This window comes from Uloborus diversus, chromosome 5, assembly GCF_026930045.1.
Source record: "Uloborus diversus isolate 005 chromosome 5, Udiv.v.3.1, whole genome shotgun sequence".
Taxonomy (NCBI): Eukaryota; Metazoa; Arthropoda; class Arachnida; order Araneae; family Uloboridae; genus Uloborus; species Uloborus diversus.
Genome location: NC_072735.1, coordinates 34,420,509 through 34,440,895, shown reverse-complemented (window position 1 = coordinate 34,440,895; position 20,387 = coordinate 34,420,509). Strand labels below are relative to the sequence as shown.

General features: G+C 33.6%; 1 protein-coding gene across 2 annotated transcripts in view; it reads left to right on the top strand.

Moving 5' to 3' along the window:
• LOC129222772 (uncharacterized) overlaps positions 1-20,387 on the top strand; it is a 54,892-nt gene that overhangs the window by 732 nt on the left and 33,773 nt on the right. For both annotated transcript variants that reach the window (XM_054857307.1, XM_054857306.1), the window contains exon 2: positions 6,169-6,265. In XM_054857307.1, coding sequence (XP_054713282.1) covers positions 6,176-6,265 — 90 coding nt within the window. In that variant the 5' untranslated portion in view covers positions 6,169-6,175. The remainder of the gene's footprint in view (positions 1-6,168; positions 6,266-20,387) is intronic.

The window sequence follows — 20,387 nt, the reverse complement described above, 5'->3', positions numbered from 1 at the left end:
TGTGAAAAATCAAAATATTTTTGTGAAAAACGAAATTTTTTTTGTGAAAAAATCAAAAAAAAATTTATGAAAGATCGTTTTTTTTTTTGTAAAATAAAATTATTTTGTAAAAACGAAAAATTTAAATTTATAAACATTAATAAATGCGTTTGGGGAGGGGGAAGCTCATGGAGCAAACTACGGCATTGAAATAATTTGTTGGAAGTTTTACAGTATTTTTTGTCTTTTCTAGGGCATTTTCGAAGGTTATCATAGCAATAGGAAGGTATCATTCTCCAGCGGATGGTCAACCTAGATGTATCAGTATCTATATACCGTTCCACATCTTGTTAAATTGTACTAGAAATTTTTGCTGAAGATTTTGTACAAAGAGTGAAATCATAAAATAATTGAAAAAAAAAAAAAAATCAGGCAGTTGTTCAGTATTTAGCTTTTTGGCGCATGAAATTTTTACAGAGCACGAAATTTCGTTTTAAATTTGTAATTTTAACAAAAATAAGTATAAATTTTTATTTGTTTACCTCTGAATAAAGCGTAGTAAGCATTTAAAAAAATGCAAAAAATTCCATTCCTATAGCGGATGCAAAAAGATGGAAATTTTTGAAGTGAAGGCATCAAAAGTATAAGAACGGAATATAAAAGAATTTATATTAGTAAAATCTTTTCAAATTGCATATTAAAGGTTAATGATAAACATATTGATAATGTCTATCGACATAGTTGAAGCAAAAATAAAATTAAACCATCGAACCGTCTTGACACTTTTAAAAGAACACGAAATTCTGCTTAAACTAATGATTTCACTAAAAATAATGAGAATTTTTTATTTATTTGCCTCGTAACAAAGCTTAGTTAGCATAAAAAATGAGTAAGATTTGATTGTCATACCGGATGCAAAGAGATCGCGTTTTTCAAAATGAAGGCATCAAGAGTGAAAAACAGCAAATAAAAGAGTTTATTTAAGTAAAACAATTTTAGAATTGCATTTTAAAAGGTTTACATGATGAATATTATTGATAACCACCGGCATTTTCGCCGAAAATTCGTAGTTAGAAAAGAAAAAAAAAAGGAGATGGGGGTAATGTAAAACAATGGACAATACCAGATTCCCGATATGAACATAGGAAAAAAATACAGGAATTCCGGTTTATAACCGATACACGAGCACCCCTGTTAGCATAAAAAATTCAAAACTAATATAATTTCTTCTTAAGATAACGTTAAAACATCACACCATAAAGGCACAAAAATTGCCAAGCTGGAAAATGTTAGGAATGTTTTCCAAGTCCCTGTGAAAGGTTTACTAGATGTTTATTTATTTAGTGTTAATGTTAATTTTATAGTTGGTAACCATATCTGAAGCGATCACATTTCTTCCCCAACCTATAGCAGTACCAAGTTCAATTCGCTGATATGTGTTATTATTATTTAGATTGAGAGCAGAGGGAGAAAGGTGCTGAGGCAGCAATATCAATATGCAGAGGCCATAACATTTTCAGAAAAATCTATAACAACAACATCGTTGCAGGCTATTTTTATTCTGCTGTGATAAAAGAAACAGTGAGCATCACAGAAATATGCAGACATTTCTTTTGAAAAATTAGCCGTTATTTTGATTTTAAATTTGCTTTTACAGTAAATGATTTGTGAAAGATCCTTTTTTGTTGAGTAGAATTTTGTGAAGGGTCTGTTTTGGTTGATCGGAATTTTGTGAAGGGTCCGTTTTGAGTAATCGTATTTTTGTGAAGGGTCCGTTTTGAGTGATCGTATTTTTGTGAAGGTCCGTTAACGGACCCAAATTTCCCCTGGCCAGACCCCTGTAAACACTACTTTTAATTACTACTCTTGTTTTTTATTTTTGCATAATTGTCATTATTCCTATTAGAGAAAAATGTCTTTTATAAAAAAAATCCAATTTTGAAGACATTATTTTGGATACAGATGAAGAGGAAAAAGCTCTTGTTCTAGAAGATTTACATGTCAACGATTTCATTATAGTTCAATTCCAAACTTAACAAACCGTTCTTCATTACGTTGGTCAAATTGAACAACAATTGCAAGACGAAACTGAATTTAATGTCAGGTTTCATCGCAAAAAGGAAAGCAATAAATTTTACTTTCCCGAAGCATCAGACACCAGCACAGTAGATTTCCAAGATATAATAAAAAAATCTGCCACAATCACAGATTTCTGGAGGGACCTTACGTGCTGTTACAACATTTTGCTTTGATGTCAATTTTGATTTCATATATATTAAATTAGTTAAATAGTCATAAATTTTTAATTTCAGTTAAATAAAATGCTCTAATTTTATTCTTATTATTTTGTAATTCTTAAAGGTATGTGATTTTTGATAAAATCACTCTATTATTGCAATTTGATTTTGTTTGTTCAAAGGTGCCCCTACATGGGGCACGTTTGAACAGAAGTACTTACAAATTTTAAAGCTTTGTATCAAATTTAATTTATCAGTAAAAATTTTGATATTGATTTATATGATAAAGAAATGCATTCTTTTTTATCATAAAATATTTAAACATTAATAATTATAATCTGAATAAGAAATATGTTGATTTTTCAAAAAATTGTTCAAAGATGCCCCTCTCTCACCTAAAAATGTTTGTTTAAGTTTCGCATGTCACGAGATTTATTGTCAACGGATGTCTACAATATCTGGAGTTTTACATTTTCTATGGAGGCATTCGGGGATTTTTCGATAATTGGGAATCTGGCGATCTTTCTTCATTGGCGTCAATTTTTGGCTTCAGCGCCTGCGCGAGAGATATTTTTCGTTGCAAAGCTAAACAAAGAACAGAATCATCTATTTACAGAGGATTACTATAAATTAGAAGGGTTACCAAAATAAAGGTATTAATGCCAAAACTGAGACGACCGTGCTAGATTCTCATTTATCGAAATATCTGGAGATATTTCGATAATTGGGAATTTGGCGGTCATATCATTTTTGGTGTTAATAACCTTTATTTACCTTATAATTCATCTATCAAGAACATTTTTGGACATGAGGGTAAAGAATGTCATAATTTTCTTTGTTAAGTTATTTGAAGCTATTGGGTGACTGCAAAAGTTCGTGCGGAGTTGCAATAGATGGCGTTAGAACGGGCGTAACGTGTTGTCATTAATACCACTATCTACATAAGTCAGATCGTTGGAAAGGTGACATGTGCAGCTTTCATTCCAATCAAAATAATTTGTGCAGATACAAACTGCTTCGAGAAAGATTACTTTTAAAATGAGTGTTGATAAAGTGCATTTACGGCATGTTATGCTTTACGAGTTTCGGAAGGGAATAAACGTTGCAGCAGCCGTAAAAAACATTCCAGATGTTTATCAAGATCAAGCACCAGCTAAACGAACTGGAAAAATGGTTCGTAAAATTTCGTTGCAGAGATTTTAAGCTAGAAGACGAGCCACGCTCAGGTCGACCTTCCGACATAGATGACGACGTTTTGCGTTCTTTAGTTAAGAATACTCCGCGAATTTCAACAGAGGAAGTTGCTACAGCACTTAACGTTGACCGATCAACCGCTTTTCGGCGTTTAAAAAAAATTGAATTTGATTTAAAGCTCGATATATGGGTGCCCCCATTTTTTGACCGAGAGCAACAAAATCCAGCTAATTTCTGCTGCCGTATCTTTACTCGGGCGGCTTCAAAACGAGCCGTTTTTGGATCGATTAGTGACGGGCGATGAAAAATGGGTCCTGTACAACAACATTCAGCGCAAACGCACATGGAAACAGGCAGGTGAACATGGTGACGCAATGGCAAAGGCCAGTTTGCACCCGATGAAGGTGATGCTCTGTGTTTGGTGGGATTGCAAGGGTATAATTTATTTTGAGTTTCTCCCCGCCGGCCAAACGATTGATTCGGACAAGTACTGTCATCAATTAACTAATCTGAACCGAGAAATCAAACAGAAAGGTCCGAGTTTGTCAAATCGCAAAGGCGTAGTCTTTCATCAAGATAACGCTAGACCACACGTTTCAAGACAGACGCTACGCAAACTGAACAGCCTGAAATGGGATGTCCTAACTCATCTACCGTATTCTCCTGATATCGCACCATCGGATTATCACTTATTCCGGTCATTGCAAAATCATTTAAATGGAAAAAAACTTGACTCTTTGAATGCCTTACAAAACGTCGTGTCTTCGTTCTTCGAATCTAAACCACGCAGTTTTTATGATCGGGGCATTCGTATGCTGCCAGAACGTTGGAAGAAGATTATAGACAACGATGGAGAATATATCATTGATTGAATAAAGAGTTTTGCTTACCTAATCACTGTATGGCTTTCTTTCACAAACTCCGCACGAACTTTTGCACTCACCCAATATTTTAACGGATTGGAAACAACAATTGTTGAGGATATTTCGATAATTTGGAATCTGGCGCAGTCGTCTCATTTTTGGCGTTAATGCCTTCATTTACTTAATAATTCAGTTGGCAAGAACATTTTTGAGCATGTGGGTAAAGAATGTCATAATTTTCTTTATTAAGTTATTTGAAGCTATATTAACGGATTGGACACAACAATCGTTCTTTAGGAAAATACAAATTACGCATCATGATAAAAAATGCTGTAATCATAAAATATTCACGGGAATTTCTAAAAGTATAAGAGCAGGCGAAAGCTCATGTCTTGCTAAGAGTCATACCCGTCACAAGATATTTAAAAAATAGCAAACTCTTGCAGTTTTGTTTCAGCTCAATTATTTTAGCAAATTCAATCATGATTTTAATACTTTGCTAGTACCAGGGGTGCAGAAAATGTTATTACTGCCCACTTTTCTTCCAATCTACAGGAAAATTTCCCCAAAATTTTACAATATGTTTTATGTTTCAGATAACAATTTATTCCTATTACTATAGGTATAGATAATTATGAAAAAAAATGCATCTTAAAAACTAATAGAATGAACTTGTAGAACTAGGTATCTAAAAAGTAAATTAAATAAATACATGTAAGTTTTAATTAAAATCTCCTATCTAATATTTATTATTAAATGTAAATGTCCTATCTAATATTTATTATCAAATAGTTAATGAAATTATTAAAAATGCATTCAAAAGCCACTTGCAAAAAAAATCGGAAAATTAAAAATTAAAAAAAAAATCAACTCTGCAAAATTTCTCCAGATGGTTCAAATTTCCCCCGATCCTAGATCGCCGGATCGGACATATTCTGCACCCATGGCTAGTACTATATGTTAACTGATTTAGTGCTCAAAATGTTGGTTTAACCAGTAAAAGTGGTGTCTAAGCATCACATCTGTCACGATGGAATGGCTTCTTCAGCCTTCTTTCAGGCTTATTCTTTCTTTTATTTGTACAGGAAAGTAGGCCAAAAAAATAGGGATTTTAATGAACAATACAGTCAAAACCGATTAACACGAACTCGCTTAACTCGAACTTTCGCTTAGCGCGAAATAAATGCCATTCCCCAAGAAAAGGATTTATCCAAAATCCTGCATAAGACGAATAAAATTTAAAGGTGTTGAAGAAAAAAGGGGAATGTAAAAAGAAAATCCCTATACTTTTACATGAAATTAAATTTGAAAATTCGAAAGAACTGCACTTGAACAGGGATGGCAGCGAGATCCCTTATGTAGGAAAATCGGAAAAACCACATTGTTCAAGAAAGTTCAAACTTCCAGTCTTGAGATCAAGGAAAAATCAGATGTTTGAAAATGCATTGCCGTAGAGAAATGTTCCGACTAGTTATTGCATCTGTTTCTAATTACTTGTATTTCTTACTTAAACTATAAATATAAATGCTTGGGTGTACATTTTTTTACAAAGGTACTTTGGTTCCTATATTTTCTGAGACACAAAAATAAAAAACTTTTCGCTTACACAAAATCCGGTAAACATGAAATTCGGTTAACACGAAATATTTTGGTGTCCCCTTCGAGTTTATGTTAACAAGGTTTGACTGTATTTTGCACTAAAATTCCACTCTTAATCACAATAGCAATTATTTTCCTGAATTCCACGAATTTTCTTGTTAGTTGTAATTTGGTATGGAGACATGTCTAATTTTTGTGTCATTTATGAGACTGAAGAATAACAGCACAAGGAAAAATATTTTGCCCTATTTAAACTCTATGTTGGTTCTAATTTTTAAAAATTGTTTCACTTCTAGGGAAAAAATGGCTAGTAAACTAACAGATGAAAATTTGTTTGAATGCTTAAAAAGTTTAAGTGTACCTCTACGCAAACAGGATGTTACTAATCCAACCGTAAGAAAAACTTTTCTGTATTATACTTTCATTTTTAAATTTTAATGCAAATTTATGTGATGTATAATTAATTATCTTTTTGTATTTTAAAGGCTTAATATATATTATCTTTTGAAATAATGTTTTTTTAATGTTTAAAATCGTAATTTCTTGCTAAATTTTGCCTGCTCCAGACCCGAGAAACTTAAGATATTCTATGAACACCCTGATATTGTCAGTGTCATTAAAGCTAATCTTATTAGACGGCTAGAACACGTCTACAGATCGAAAAACAACAAACCAATCAAGAAAGCAAATTTTTCTGAACCAGATGGAGCCTGAAAGAGAGACCGACCACCACTGGTGGCTAGATAGTGTTGAAAATGACGTCCAAGTGTTTGATGCTGGAAAATGGAGAACAATAGTGTCTAACAAGGAAAAATGGAGGAAAGTAATTGAGGCGCTTTCGGCCTGTCCGGTATTGTAGTGCCAAAGAAGAAGCACAAGAAGGGAAACAGCACGATGCTGTGATGACTGTCGCAGTTTCCTGTGAAGGTTAAGAGACCATTTTTAAATTAGGGGAAGAATTTTTTAACTAAAATTTGGAAGGGAAAAAAAGAATCTTTGGTTTCAGTAAATATAAACTGGTACTGATTTTTTCTGAATGTAATCCTTTGATAATGCATTATTCCCCAAATTCTTATGTACCTACTCTAAGCTCATAGAGCTTGTAAATGTCTAGCCGAAATTGCAAGGTCAAAACAGATCTAAAAGTTATTCAAAAGTAGATTTAGGAAATGAATTTAAACTGGAAATTGTATTTCCCCCATGCTTTTTCAGGAGTGTGCTGTATCCTGTTTCTTTAAAGCTAAGTTTCAATGTGTCTCCTTGCTCCTTAGAAGTTTTATCAAATCCTCATCACAAGAGCTAACTTTTTTTGAAAGGTAAAGATTCACACACAAGTCTGGCCTTGAAACATTACTCCCTCATTTCAAATAGAAACACAAATGGGATGACTAGGAACAGGCTCTGGGCATAGGCGGATTTAGGTTGAGAATTCTGGGGGTGCAACCTTATAGCAGTGGTGTAGCTAGGGAGGGGAGGAGAGTACGGTCCACCCGGGGCGGCGATTCAGCACTTTTGGTGTGAAAAAAAAATCAAATAAGGAAATAATTCTTTAAATCTAATACTGGAGGCAAAAGAGAAAAAAAACCCTTTGAAATGTAAGGTTATGGTATGACTGAACAATCATTTCAGTGTTCAAAGTTGAAATATTTCCGTCGTGAGTCCTTGAACCTTCTTGATTCACTTAATCTCTTTAAATTGTAAGTCCTTAAATTGTAATTCAACACTTCAATTATATTTTTAAAACTTAAATTTCGGAAAATATTAAAATATGTAATATCAAATATAATTCTGAAATATAACATATGTTTCTGTATATAAATATCAAATATATTTCTGTAAAAGTTGTTTCTTTGCCAGTGCTGAATTAATGCAGGGAAAACAAATTATTGGAACTTTGTTACAGGATAAAAGCTGACTCTCTATCGCCCCCAAAGGCTTAAACTGACTTCAGTTTTGATAAAGATTCAGTAGAGAACCCCATTCCAAGTTACTTTTAACTGCAATTTTTGATGTAAATTCAGAATCTTTCTCCGAGATAGGCTTCTGACCCCGCCCCCTTCATTTTGGTTGGCAGAATACAGATTAAATTAGTTTCCCTTTACTACCTTAAATGAAGTTTTCTATTTTGAGCCGTAATTTTCAATGCTTTAAGGTATTAGATACGTCTCAATGAAAAAGGGGCAAATAGAGGAACCGCCCCGGGCGACAGAAACTGTAGCTACGCCATTGCAATACAGGGGATGGGGGGGGGGGGGGATACAGTACTGCAAATGGCGACTAAAGCTGCTATTTTGAGGACTAAAGCGAGTATTTTGCAATCAGTTGTAAAATACAGCAACTATTTTAGTAAGTGTAACTAAAATTCGTAAAAAAGCTCGTTTTTTTCTCCTAGAAGAAAAAAAATTTAAAAAAAAATTAAAAAAATCAATTTTTACCCCCTAGTTACCACGAAAAAAAAAAGGAAAAGTTTTACCGCATTTAATTTTTTTAAAACAATTGTTTTAAAAAGTGGGAAAATGAAATGTAATAAAACATTCAAGACCAGAAAAAATGTAAAGTTTATATTTTTTTATAAAAAAAGTTTCGTAAAGTTTCGTTGTGATCGTAAAAGACTGCAATTTTCGTAACGGTATCGTTTTTGTGAGTGCGATTTTTGTAAAGGATTAGTTTTTGCAATCGTGATTTCTGTTTCTCAACTACTTTTTTTTTTACTGTTCTTTGGTTTTTAATTTCTTTTATTCGTACTATACATTCATTTTTTTTTTAATGAGAGCTAATTTTCTTTTGATCGGAAATATGAATGTGATGCTTCGAGCTCTTTTTATACAGTCAGTATTTTACTGTTGACTTTAATTAGCAGTCAGACAGTGAGAAAAATATAGTAGAATCTGTCTGTGCTGGTTTCTCTCTCTCTAGTGTTTATTCGGGTTGGGCTAAAATTTGCAAAATATTTTTTTAAATTTTCCTTTTTAAAGGTTGTTTGGAGAAAATTTACCACACGTAGGTCTGTCTCACTTCTTGGCATTAAAATGATATAAATGCTATTTTTTTTTAATAGACTATTTTAGAAATTATTTTCTGTATCTGGTAACTAATTTGGAGACTATTACTCATATTAAAGGCAACAAAAGCAACTAATTTTAGTAGTGGAACTCAGTGATAGCACTGCCCCGCCCACTTCAGAAAATTTTGAAATTTTACAGTGGAAATGTTGGTTTTCAGTTGATTTTAGAGTGATTTTATTGTACTGTTTACTGGAATGATGTGTAAGGACTTTATATTGTTTTTGAGGAAGTATATCACAATAGATATATTTTTTTGACTTTATTAGCCATGGTTGTTTCAAAGAAAAAGAAAATTGTAATGTTATACCAATACATACCCAATTACAGAGTATAAAGTTATTATATAATACAGTGCTGAAAAATAATTAAAGGAATGTTTTTATTTGATTTATGTAATTATTTATCATCTTTCTTTTTTAAATGGATAAAATACTTCTTAATACGTAGCACAATTTCTCTCGCACTGGCGATGTGTGGTGACCAGGTCACACAACAAGCTGCCTATTATTGTATTTTTGGGTTTGCTTTCAAGTAAATTAACTTTCATTTAGCTGTCGAAAAATGTAAGTTGTTTTACAAAATTCTTGAGGAGAAATATATATTTCATTTAAATTTTCCTTGTAAATCCAACCAAAATTGTTGGGAGTGTGGCGCACCCCCTGGCACCCCCATAAATCCGCCTATGGCTCTGGGCCCAGCCAGGCTGGTCCTAGTCAATTAATTTGTCCCCAGTGGTCCTCTCAATGGTCCTCTTAAAGCTATCCACCCCCTTGCTCATCAGGGGTGCAGAAAATATGTTTTTACTGCCAATGTTTCCCCCAATCCATATGAAAATTCTCCCAAAATTTTACAATATATGTTATATGCTTCAGATAAAAGCTAATTTGTAACAGAGGTATAAATAATTTTGAAAAAAAAAAACTGAATCTTTAAAACTTAAAGAATTAATTGGTAGTTTGCAGAACTAGGTATCTTATATTGAAAGAAAATTAAAAAAAAATATATATATCTGCAAAATTTTCCCCAGATGGCACCAATTTCCCCCAATCCTAGATTGCCGGATCAGACATATTCTGCACCCGTGTTGCTCATTTCCACCTCTTTGGATTAAGGCTGTTCCAAGTGCTCAACCCTACTAAAATAAAAAAAAATCCCTATTTCCAGGTGCAAGGACACCCTGTAAAATGTATTTTTCATTTAGAAGTATAAATAAAATAAACCAGCTGAAGTCTTCAAGATTTAAAAGAAAGCTTTTATGACAAAGGTCCAGACTCTAAAATTTCCGCAGTGGCCAGTGGCCACTAGAACTGAAAATACAAATACAAATACAAAAGTGACGACCAGCAACAGGCTCTGGGCCCAGCTAGACTGGTCCTAGTCAATTTACAATCCCCAGTGAAGATCAATGGCTCTCTTAAAACTATCTACTCCCTTGCTCATTACCACCTCTTCCGGTAAACTGTTCCAAGGTTCCACTACCCTGCTAAAATAATAATTTTTCTTAACATCCATATTAGCCTGAGATTTAAATAGCTTAAAACAATGACCCCTTGTCCTGTTTTCAGTGCTAAATTTCAGCCCCGTAACATCTTTCATTTTAATAAAGTTAAACAACTGAATCATGTCCCCTCGGTCTCTTCTTTGCTCAAGACTGTACATAACGTAATGGCCACTACTGTCACCAAGTTTTGTAGTACAAATGGGGGGGGGGGAGGGGGAGTTACTGTTTACTGCTTTCATAAAACAATAAATAAACAGAGCCTTGCACATTTTAAAAGAGGATTACTAAAAACCTATTTATTAACAACGGCAGGCAATTTGGGAAATTTAAGTTAAAATAGGTTTTTGAATTGTTTCAAAATAAATAAGTGTGAAGTTCACAGAAAACTGCATTTTAGATGAAATAGTTTTTTTTTAGTTCATGGCAAAGCCCTCAAAGCAATTTGAACCAAATGCTTTTAAGAAACTAATTAATTTAAATTTAAAAAAAAACATGATTTATGAAATTGTGAAATTTTTAATAGTGTGTGTTGAGATAAGCATCTAATTCTGTTTTGAGAAATGTAGGCAATTAATAGTCTGGTCTATTTCCATTTTGCAAAAAACCAAAAATGGTGACTATGCAAAAAATTTAAGACAATAAATTTTTTAATTTATTTCATAAAAATTATTATAAATGGTTAAAAATGCTCAAAAAACTACAATATTAATGAAATAGTGAGTTTTAAGCACATTAGCAACTCAAACAATGAGGATGAAATAATATTCTGAAGATAAAATTAAAAGGATAAAAATTTGGATTTTTTAAGAAATAAAAGATTTCTCAAAAAATAAGAAAATACTTCACATTTTGAGTTATTTCAATAATTTGCATTGCTATAAACTTCCAATTCCGTTTTTGAAAACTTGGCACTTGTCTACTTCTATCTAAGTCAACTAAGCACACTAGTCTTAGGAAAGATCAAAGATAGTGACAATGCCAAACATCCAGATTTTAACTAGAGATGCACCAGAACATTTTTTAAGGAATTTTCACTAGGCAACATAAGTTTAAAATAATTAAATGTCTAACTGTTGCTATATATTTATCTTTTTATATCCGTCGCGAGATAGAAAACGTAGGGGACATATGGAACTGGCGACCCTTTAATAGTAAAACTTTAATAGATCTAAATATTGACAAAAAGAACCTGATTGTAAGTAGTCGAGCTCGCTTATTAGATTACCGGGAAAAGAGAATATCTTGGTTTATAATATTAATTCCAAAATAAGGGGGTCCGGAAAATTTTCAAATTTGTAATCTTACAAACGCATTTTAGATGATCTTTGGTAATGTTAGGGGAGAAGTAGCTTGGAGGCGCTTCCCTGTCTATGGAGAGTTTTCAATGCCCTTCCCAGGACATTTTTCTCATTTGTAATCTTAGAAATGCATTTTAACTGTCTTTCGTAATATTAAGGGGTCGGAGGACACCCCCCCCCCCCCTCTCTCGCTCATTTTTCAAAATTGAAACCTTTTAAGAATGCAAATATTATCTCCAATTATGTAAATAAGAGGGAGGTTCGGGGGTTCTCCGGCGGATTTTTTTTGCAATTGTAGTGCTAAAAACGCAGGTTAATACCATATTTTCAAGATGTTACATGAGTGAAAGACTCGAAGCCCCACACCAGGAAATTTTTCTAACTTAAAAATGTATTCTAATTATCTTTAATAATATTTGGGGAGAAGAGGTTTGGAGAGCTCCCCCAGAAATTGTTTGAAACTGTAGCTCTGAAAATGCTGTTTTAAAGGATCCATGGTGATTTTAAGAGGAGGAGAAACTGAAAGGCCTCCCATCCCAGGAGATTTCCCCTCTCAGGAAAATTTTCTAATTTGTAAACTTAAAATCGCATTCTAGACTATCTTTGGTAAGGTTAGGGATATACATAATTAAAAAGAATACAAAACACACTGCATATTTTGAACAAAAGCAATTTTGTTTGCTAAAGAAGTAATGCTGGAGTCAGATGCCCAGAGTGGCAGAATACATTTAACTCACTGGTTTCGGACTCAAAGGAACGTATTATCGCGATTCGTTCACTAATTTTTCCTTAATGGAATCAATAATAATTTTTTTTCAAATATGTACTTAAAATTAGCAGTTTCTTGAAAAAACCACGATTACTAACAGAAACGGCACATCTTAACAAAGTCTAACCATCATATGTGTCGTGAGTGTTACCTAATAAACAAGTTCTAAAATTCAATTCAAAAAAAGCAAAAGAAATGCATAATAACTCTGCATAATAATAAATGCATAATCTATACATATAATAAAACAAGATGTTTGTGTGCGTGTGTGTGTTTGTGGCGCGCATCCTGGGAAAACGGTAGGGCCTAGAAAGATGAAATTTGGTACACAGGTGTAGTTCTTGCCGAAAATGTGCACCTCGGGCTTCGATTTTTGATATTTTAATTAGAAAAAAAGTTATTTCATGTTTTATGTGTTTTTTTGCACTTTTTAGTACTTTTTATCTCACAGACCCCGAACCAATTGCATCACACAAATATTTTTTGTACTATAGTGTAGGAAATTTAACTTTAAATATGATAAATGAAAAAGTTTTGTAAATAGAGCAATTTTTGTATTTTTTATAAATTTTTGAAAAATCCTTTATTTTGCATTTTTCTCTGGGTTTAATTTTTTTCGAAACCCATCCTGAAAAAAGTATTGTCCCCTCAATTCTAAAATTTTAGTTGGTAATAGTGAAAACATTCTGCCCCCTTCAGAAGAAAAAAGTTTTTAAAAATATGCAATAGTTTTTTTTTACAGTTTTTTTAATGGCAGAACACAACGCGAGTTGTTCGCTTTCCGGCTGAGTTTTGAACTTACCTTATCACGTGATCCAACTGAAATCGTTTGTCTTCTCTTCACCTTTTTTTTTAGTTTTTTATCTTTTTGCAAGCGCTACTTTTTGAACACTACGGGGAACATAGAGCTTTTTTTTTTGCGGGCTATTTTGATTAAATAAATAAAGTTCGCGATTTTTCGCTGTCTCTCCCCTCCCCCCCTCCTCTAAAAATATTCCAAACGACGGAACTGGAGATAGATTATAGAAAATATTTTATTCAAACTACTAATGATATAGATAGATATAGAGTGATTGATAACGTCATAAAAGTTGTTTAAACAGCCACCGAAGGTGGCAACATCGGCGTAAAAAGGCGAATGATAATATTGATATACAGAGAAAAACATTGATTAATACCGTCGCTAAATTGTCTAAGCTGCTGCCGTCGGCGGCAACCCTGGCGCAAAAAGGGCGAATGGCGTAAAAAGGCTGACCAGCTGGTCGCCGCAGGCGGCTAGTAATAAATATAATTAAAATTTGTAGCTTACTTAAAAGCAATGTATCTCATAAACAATATTATTTTAAAATATTTTTTCTTTTCATTTATAATTTTGACAGGCGGAGAAAATATGATACTTGTATCATATTTTCTCTGCCTGTATGATTTTTGTAAAATTAAACACTTAAATACTTCGTACAAATATTGTCATGTTATCCAGTAACACTCATGACATTGAAGGTGAAAATTTTGCTTTTAAAGTAAAATATCTCTAGTTGTATGAAATACTAAGCTCAAATGAGGCTGTGAGAAGCAAAGGGATGCAAGTGGACATTTTCAAGTTTTGAGTAAAGCGCATATAAAGATTACGTCCTAGGTAGGCTTTCATTGAATTTTTTTAAAAATCATGCTGTTTAGCAGCAACTACCAGGGCTACTAGTACCATCTCTTGCCCTAAGACAGAGAAGGGGTTCACCTACCATTTGCACTGGTTATCTCCAAATTTTTAATTTTGCCACTTGCATCCCTTTGCTTCTCACTGCCTCAAATATGATTGTACCCTTAAAAATAAACTATTACAAGGAATTTTTCCCGAAATAAATAAAACAGTTAATGATATTTATGTTTGAAATTTTTTAAATGTTGTTCAGGCAAACGTTTGGAAAATGACCATGGTGATTTATTTTGTCAGGAGGAAAAACTAATTAAAGTTCTTGGTGGACCTCACAAATGTGTCTTGGTAGAGTCAAATTAGAAAGCATATTTAAGTAAATCATTAACATTTATTAGTACTAAAATACACCATGTTAACAAAAAAAGGCTTCTTAAAAATATATTATTCTTGTAGAATCCTATCCAGCAATAATAAAAATATTGCAGCGAACATGAACAATAAATAGAAGAGTTATACCACAGGTGCTCCTAAAAAAGTTCATCTTGATAATGGAAAAACAGTCCAGCGATCTCAAATCATCTTCCGCCAGTTGATTCCAAATGAAGTCTTGAAACATCCACGTAAGGCCGGCCGGCCTAATTCATTTGGCATGTAGATCAAGTGGAACGCTATTCCATCATCAACAGGACGATAGATCCCAGGGCTGGAGGTCCACTACCACAGCTTAGGCAGGAGGAGACATCCAGGTGGTTGAAACGGAAAAGCGAGATCGATGGACGGATGTCCACCGCTTAAATACTGCTTCGATGACGTTCCACACAATTTACATATTCTTTGTTGCAAGTTCGATGAAATTCACTAAAAAAACTCAAAAAAATTTTTTTTGGCAACACCTAATTTCGTTGAAACCGTTACATTGACGGACAAGATTTTTTTTTTCACTGCGATTTTTAACTGAACCGTCAATTAAGCACCGTGCAGTTTGTTTACATTTTTCTTACTACGCATGCAGGAAAGAACGAAAGTTTTGGGACTGTATTTAATTAGTGCGGCGTCAAGATATGGAGAGTCACCTCACATAAAAAATAGGTAAGTATTCCCCATTCCCGGAAAGTCAAGAAAACAAATAAAAAATATCAAATATTTTGACATATTTCTGCATAACCAAGAACAGACGCATCAAATATGCACATTAGAAATGAAACAGATGTGATTGTTACAAATAAGAAGATAGAACAATTAGTGTTTTTTAAATATGTCGAGTCGTGATACAAACGAACGTTTGGCTAGCATTTACCACTTTCTAGAAGACAAATATACATTCATGGTCCGATCAAGCTTTTAGTTTCGGAGGGATCATATCCTCATATATATAGTAGCAAATGATCGAGTAACCCGCATGTTTCAACAATGAAACTTGCGCCACGGCATGATAATTTGATAATATGTTTTGGTAATGTTTAACATGTGGGGAAAGACTTTATTGTGACAAGACTAAACTCGATCTCGCAACTTAACAGTTTTACTGCTAAGACTGTGTCATTTCAGGGGAATAAAGAAAAGAAAAAATGGTCAACAATGAACGCTACCTACTGGAGTTTTGGGTTAATCCACTGGAGTTAGGGTTACAATTTTAAGTATCAAAATATCACCAAACAGGCAATGGCTTCGTTCAAACGTAGAAGCAATATTCACCCGTCACACTTTGACGGGCGATTTTCTAGTTAGTAAATAATATTCATGAATTTATAAAAGTAGATTCATATTGACCAGAAGGAATACTAAAAAAGTAAATAAATAAATAAATTCATGAAAACTTTGTTATGAAACATTGAATGTATGTGTGTGTGTGAAGGGGAGGGGCATTCAATTTACCGGGCCCCCTTCAAAAGATTTTTCTGTATCCGCCCCTGCCCCATGCTACTGAGCGTTTATTCTAAAAAGAGTTATGGGTGAATGTGGCAGGTTGAGGGGGGGGGAGTGCGAACTAAACAATATGAACTAATAAAGTATTGTTGGCCCGCCTCATCTCCAAAAACTTGCAATGTGGCCCATGAGTAAAAAAGGTTGAAAACCCCCGCTCTAAAGCATATCCCGACATTCTTCTTATTTATTCAAACATATATTAAAACAAAAATCGTATGTACTTGAATTAAATAACAAATTGAAATGAAAGCCGAATCATTTATTTCTCTTACCTTTTCGATGAAGGAAAGAACGTTTCATGCTGAGTGGTGGCGAAAAAAAAATCTGTCAACGAAACCAAAATGCCTTTTGTTCATAAACTCTTAAAACTGGAAAACTGCCCATTTTGTTTATAAGCCCTCAAGTTCCCGCTAAAAATCATCACACCCCGAGTGAATTACTGATTAGTCTAGAATTTACACCACTGAGTCTGCCAGATGTACAATGATGACTGGATGGCGACAACGATTAGCACCCCTTAACCCGCAGGGGATGACATGTTTTCGTACCCAGTCGGGCGTTTTTAAACGAGTAAGAAAAAGAGAAAAACTGCTTTTGGTTGACTGCTGGAAAATGTCCGATGAAATTCTGTTGCTCAAGAGGAAAAAAAAGAAAGGTTTGAAATCCGTTTACAAAAACGAGGAATTTTCCAATGTCGCCCAGTAGTTTGATTTTGCATCTTCTAGGCGACATAATTTTTTCACTACGCGACATTGGTGTCGCGTAGTACATATGTTAAAAAATGCTCTGAGACGCACCGAGTAGCACTTTGGCCGAGTACTGAGTTACCGAGTTCCAATTATGTTTTAAGAAAAACTACCGAGACACACGTGACGGATTTTGAACTCATTAGAATAGTAGTATAAACCTCCATGTCCAACTAATAGTTTTTAAAACAAAATTCCAGCTGAAATTTAATTATGCATTATTTAAAGATTTTGTTTGTGTCAATAATCTTACAAATAAGTTATTTTTTAAATGAAAAATAAATACATAAAAGGTAGGATTGATCAAGTTGGACAAATTATATCTTTCTATACTTTGAGTCCGCCAAAAGTAATAATTTTTAAAAGCTAATGAAACAACGTTAAAAGCACAAATGTGCAGGAGCGCTGCAGGCACGTGTTTCTGCATTACAAAGAACTTCTTTTTCAGTGCATAAAATGTGAGCTAATGAATGTAAAAAAAATCTCTGACTTTTGTCAGATGTCTTTAAATGCATAAGCTCACATTTTGTGCATTGAAAAAAGCATTCCTTCTAATGCCAAAACACGTGTCTGCAGTGTTTCTGCACATTTGTGCTTTTAACGTTGTTTTATTTTTTAAAAAAAGGTATTTTTATGCTTTTTATACATAATTTTATTTGTGGCAAAAATCCATTTAATAATATAAAAATTTCATATTTTCTGTAATTACCTTTTTTGCCCTATTTTTAATAAAAAAGTTTCATTAATTTTTAAGGCATTAAGATATGAGATTTACTGCATTGAAGCATAACAAACTTCATTATTCTCAAAATTTGAATTTGACTTGTAATTTTAAATTGTAAATGATTGCGGTATATTATATGCTTGTAATTTTTTATTAATTGTAAAATCTGCTTTGAACAATATTCAATTTTTTACAACTACTCGGTATTGGCCGAGTATCTGACCAAAATTTGGCCGAGTAGTAGGACTGGAAGCTGGCTAACATTACACCGCTCTTCAAGAAAGGGTCTAAAGGGAGTGCGGGAAATTATAGACCTGTGAGTCTAACTTCGGTGGTTTGCAAAATTTTTGAAACATTGATGAAAATTAAGATAGTAAATTTTCTAGAGACTAATAATCTATTGACTAGTTTTCAGTACGGTTTTAGGAAAGGTAAATCTTGTGCAACTAATTTATTACATTTCTATGACAAAGTTACCATGGCTTTGGACAATAAGAAGCCTGTAGATGTTGTTTACATTGATTTTCAAAAAGCTTTTGATAAGGTACCGCATGTTGCTCTACTTAGCAAATTAGCTGATATAGGAATAGGAGGGAAAACTTTCATTTGGGTAACAAATTGGCTGACCGGAAGGCAACAAAGAGTAGTTGTAAGGGGAAATTATTCTAATTGGAGTGAGGTCTTAAGCGGGGTTCCTCAAGGATCAGTGTTAGGGCCTGTTTTGTTCATTGTCTTTATGAACGATATTCACAAAAAAATTTCTGGGAACATGAACTGTTTTGCTGATGATGTCAAAGTTATGGGGACTGTAGAAAATGAAGAACAAGCAAATCAGCTGCAAGAGGATCTAGATCATATTACGGAGTGGGCTGATAAATGGGGTATGGCTGTTAATGTTGGGAAATGTCAAGTGCTACATTTAGGGCATGGAAATAAGTGTACAAGTTATTATTTGCAAGGTTCAGTCATTAGTCAGGCAGACAAAGTTACTGATCTGGAGGTCCTAATAAGTCAGGATTTAAAGTTTAGCCAACAGTGCAGCATTGCTAGCAACAAAGCCAATAAGATGCTTGGGTTTATCAATAGATCTATTTCAAATAAATCTAAAGAAGTTCTTCTGCCCTTATATAGAAGTTTGGTAAGACCCCATTTGGAGTATGCTGTTCAGTTTTGGTCTCCTTATCTTAAGAAAGACATTAATGTATTGGAAAGGGTTCAAAGGCGGGCTACAAGGCTAATAAGTGGACTTTCCCACTTAGATTATGATTCCAGGCTTAGAAGGCTAAAAATGTACAGTCTTGAGCAAAGAAGAGACCGAGGGGACATGATTCAGCTGTTTAAATTTATTAAAACGAAAGATGTTACGGGGCTAAAGTTTAGCACTGAAAACAGGACAAGGGGTCATTGTTTTAAGCTATTAAATCTCAGGCTAACATGGATATTAGGAAAAATTATTATTTTAGCAGGGTAGTGGAACCTTGGAACAGCTTACCGGAAGAGGTGGTAATGAGCAAAGGAGTAGACAGTTTTAAGAGGGCCATTGATCTTCACTGGGGATTGTAAATTGACTAGGACCAGTCTAGCTGGGCCCAGAGCCTGTTGCTGGTCGTCACTTTTGTATTTGTATATAATTTTGAACTTATTGGAATAGTAGTATAGACCTCCTTGTCCATATAATAGTTTTTAAAACTAAATTCCTGCTGAAGTTTAATTACGCATTATATAAACAATTTTGTTTGTGTCAAAAATTTTACCAAAAAATTATTCTTAAAATTAAAAATAAATAAAAGGTATGATTAATCAAGTTGGAATTAAAACAAATTACAGTAAAATCCCGCTAATGCGGACACTAACAGGACAATTTTTTTTTGTCCACAATACAGAGGTGTCCGCAGGACAGGGGTTTAATAATGTTATTTGCATTGGAACTGGGGAATTAAAAATTGTCCGCATAAGAGGGGTGTCGGTTAGGAGGGCTTTCACTGTATACCAATCAATTATAGTTTTAGTCCACCAAACATAAATAATTTTAATACAACAAATGTGCAGGAACACTGCAGAGACGTGTTTCTGCCCCCCCCCCCCCCCCCCCCCGTTACAAGGAACGTCTTTTTCAGTGCATAACTTGTGATCTAAAGAATGTAAAGACATTTGACAAAAAAATCCGGCTTTTGTCGGATGCCTTTAAATCCACGAGCTCCCATTTTGTGCATTGAAAAAGGAATTCTCTGTAATGCCAAGACATGTGTCTGCAGTGTTCCTGCACTGTGCTTTTAACGTTGTTTTATCTCCTTTAATTTTTTAAGCAAAGGTATTTTTATATTTTTTATAACTAATTTTTGTTTGTAGCAAAAGACCATTTTTAATATAAAAATTCCATATTTTCTATACTTACCTTTTTTGCATAATTTTTAATAAACAAGTTTTATTAACTTTGGGGACATTAAAATAAAGATTTATTCCATTGACGCATTACAAACTTCATTATTCTCAAAATTTAAATTTGACTTATAAATTTTAATTGTAAATGATTGTAGAATATAATGCTTGCTCTTTTTTTTATATATAAATTTTAGTATCTGTCTTGGACAGTACTCAATTTTTTGCAACTACTCGGTATTGGCAGAGTATTTGATCAGAATTTGGCCGAGTACCGAGTACTCGGCAAATTGGCCGAGTAGGCCGAGTACCGAGTAGTTACCGAGTACTCGGTACGTCTCTAATTAGCACCTTAATATATTTGAAAATAAAAACTGAATAACATAAGTGGTTTAAACCAAAAAAATCCGTCTTGATTTTTTTTCCCAAGTTAAAATCTGACAGACCTTTCAA